Source organism: Penaeus monodon, chromosome 23 (genome assembly GCF_015228065.2).
Source record: "Penaeus monodon isolate SGIC_2016 chromosome 23, NSTDA_Pmon_1, whole genome shotgun sequence".
Classification (NCBI taxonomy): domain Eukaryota; kingdom Metazoa; phylum Arthropoda; class Malacostraca; order Decapoda; family Penaeidae; genus Penaeus; species Penaeus monodon.
In genome coordinates, this window is record NC_051408.1 from 19,872,782 (window position 1) to 19,873,585 (window position 804).

General features: G+C 45.6%; 1 protein-coding gene across 1 annotated transcript in view; it reads left to right on the forward strand.

Moving 5' to 3' along the window:
• The window catches only part of LOC119588169, a gene marked incomplete at its 5' end in the record, with an annotated part of 15,736 nt that overhangs the window by 698 nt on the left and 14,234 nt on the right, over nucleotides 1-804 (forward strand). Inside the window, 1 exon segment of the mRNA XM_037936873.1 lies at nucleotides 177-506. Within this exon segment, the coding sequence (XP_037792801.1) occupies nucleotides 177-506 (330 nt within the window).

Sequence of the window (804 nt, forward strand, 5' to 3'; positions counted from 1 at the left end):
TCTCCAGTTTTCATGGGATTCACTTCCTTTCTTTGCTTTATTGTTGCCTTTTCTCTGTTTATATTTTGAGATGTTTGCTGTCATCATTGTTAAATGTCTCAAATTATCAATTTCCCCAAATCAGACAACTTACTCATTCTCTTCACCCCCCCCCCACCTCCCTCTCCACCCCGTAGTCTGTGGAGACAGATAGCAGTTCTGAGGACTTCGCCAAAGGATTCTCGGAGGAGGAGAAGGCCAGCGACGGAGGCGACTCCCTGGACGCGTTGAGCGACACTCTGGACGAAATGATCCAGGCTTCGCAGCTCAACCCGCACCACCCGCGATCGTTACAGGTCTGTAGCGCTTTTATCGGCTTTCGTCTGTCTTTCCTGTCCGTCTCTGCCCGGCTGCCTCTCTCCACGACCTTCGGGTGTGTCTTGGTTCGTGGCGTCGTTCTTGCCTCTTCCTCGGTTCTCTTTGTCAGACTTCTCTTTATTTTCTGCTTATTTATTGCTGCCCAACAGGTTTTACAGCGTTTACAGATATATATTATCGGACTTGGACCTGTCTATGGTGTTCTACTTATTTTACGGAAATTATATCATGTGTCATGAAACCTGGGTCGGACTACCTCAAGAACTGGTTGAATAAGTGATTGGGATATTCTCCGTCAAATAAAATACATCTAGCTTTAAATATTAGTTGATAAACTAACGTGACTAGGTTTTGTAGGTAATCTGAGGCAGGTTTCACTTGTCTATCTGTTACGCCCCATCAGGTAGGTCAGAACACATATTTGCATATAGTTGCACACGCACATCG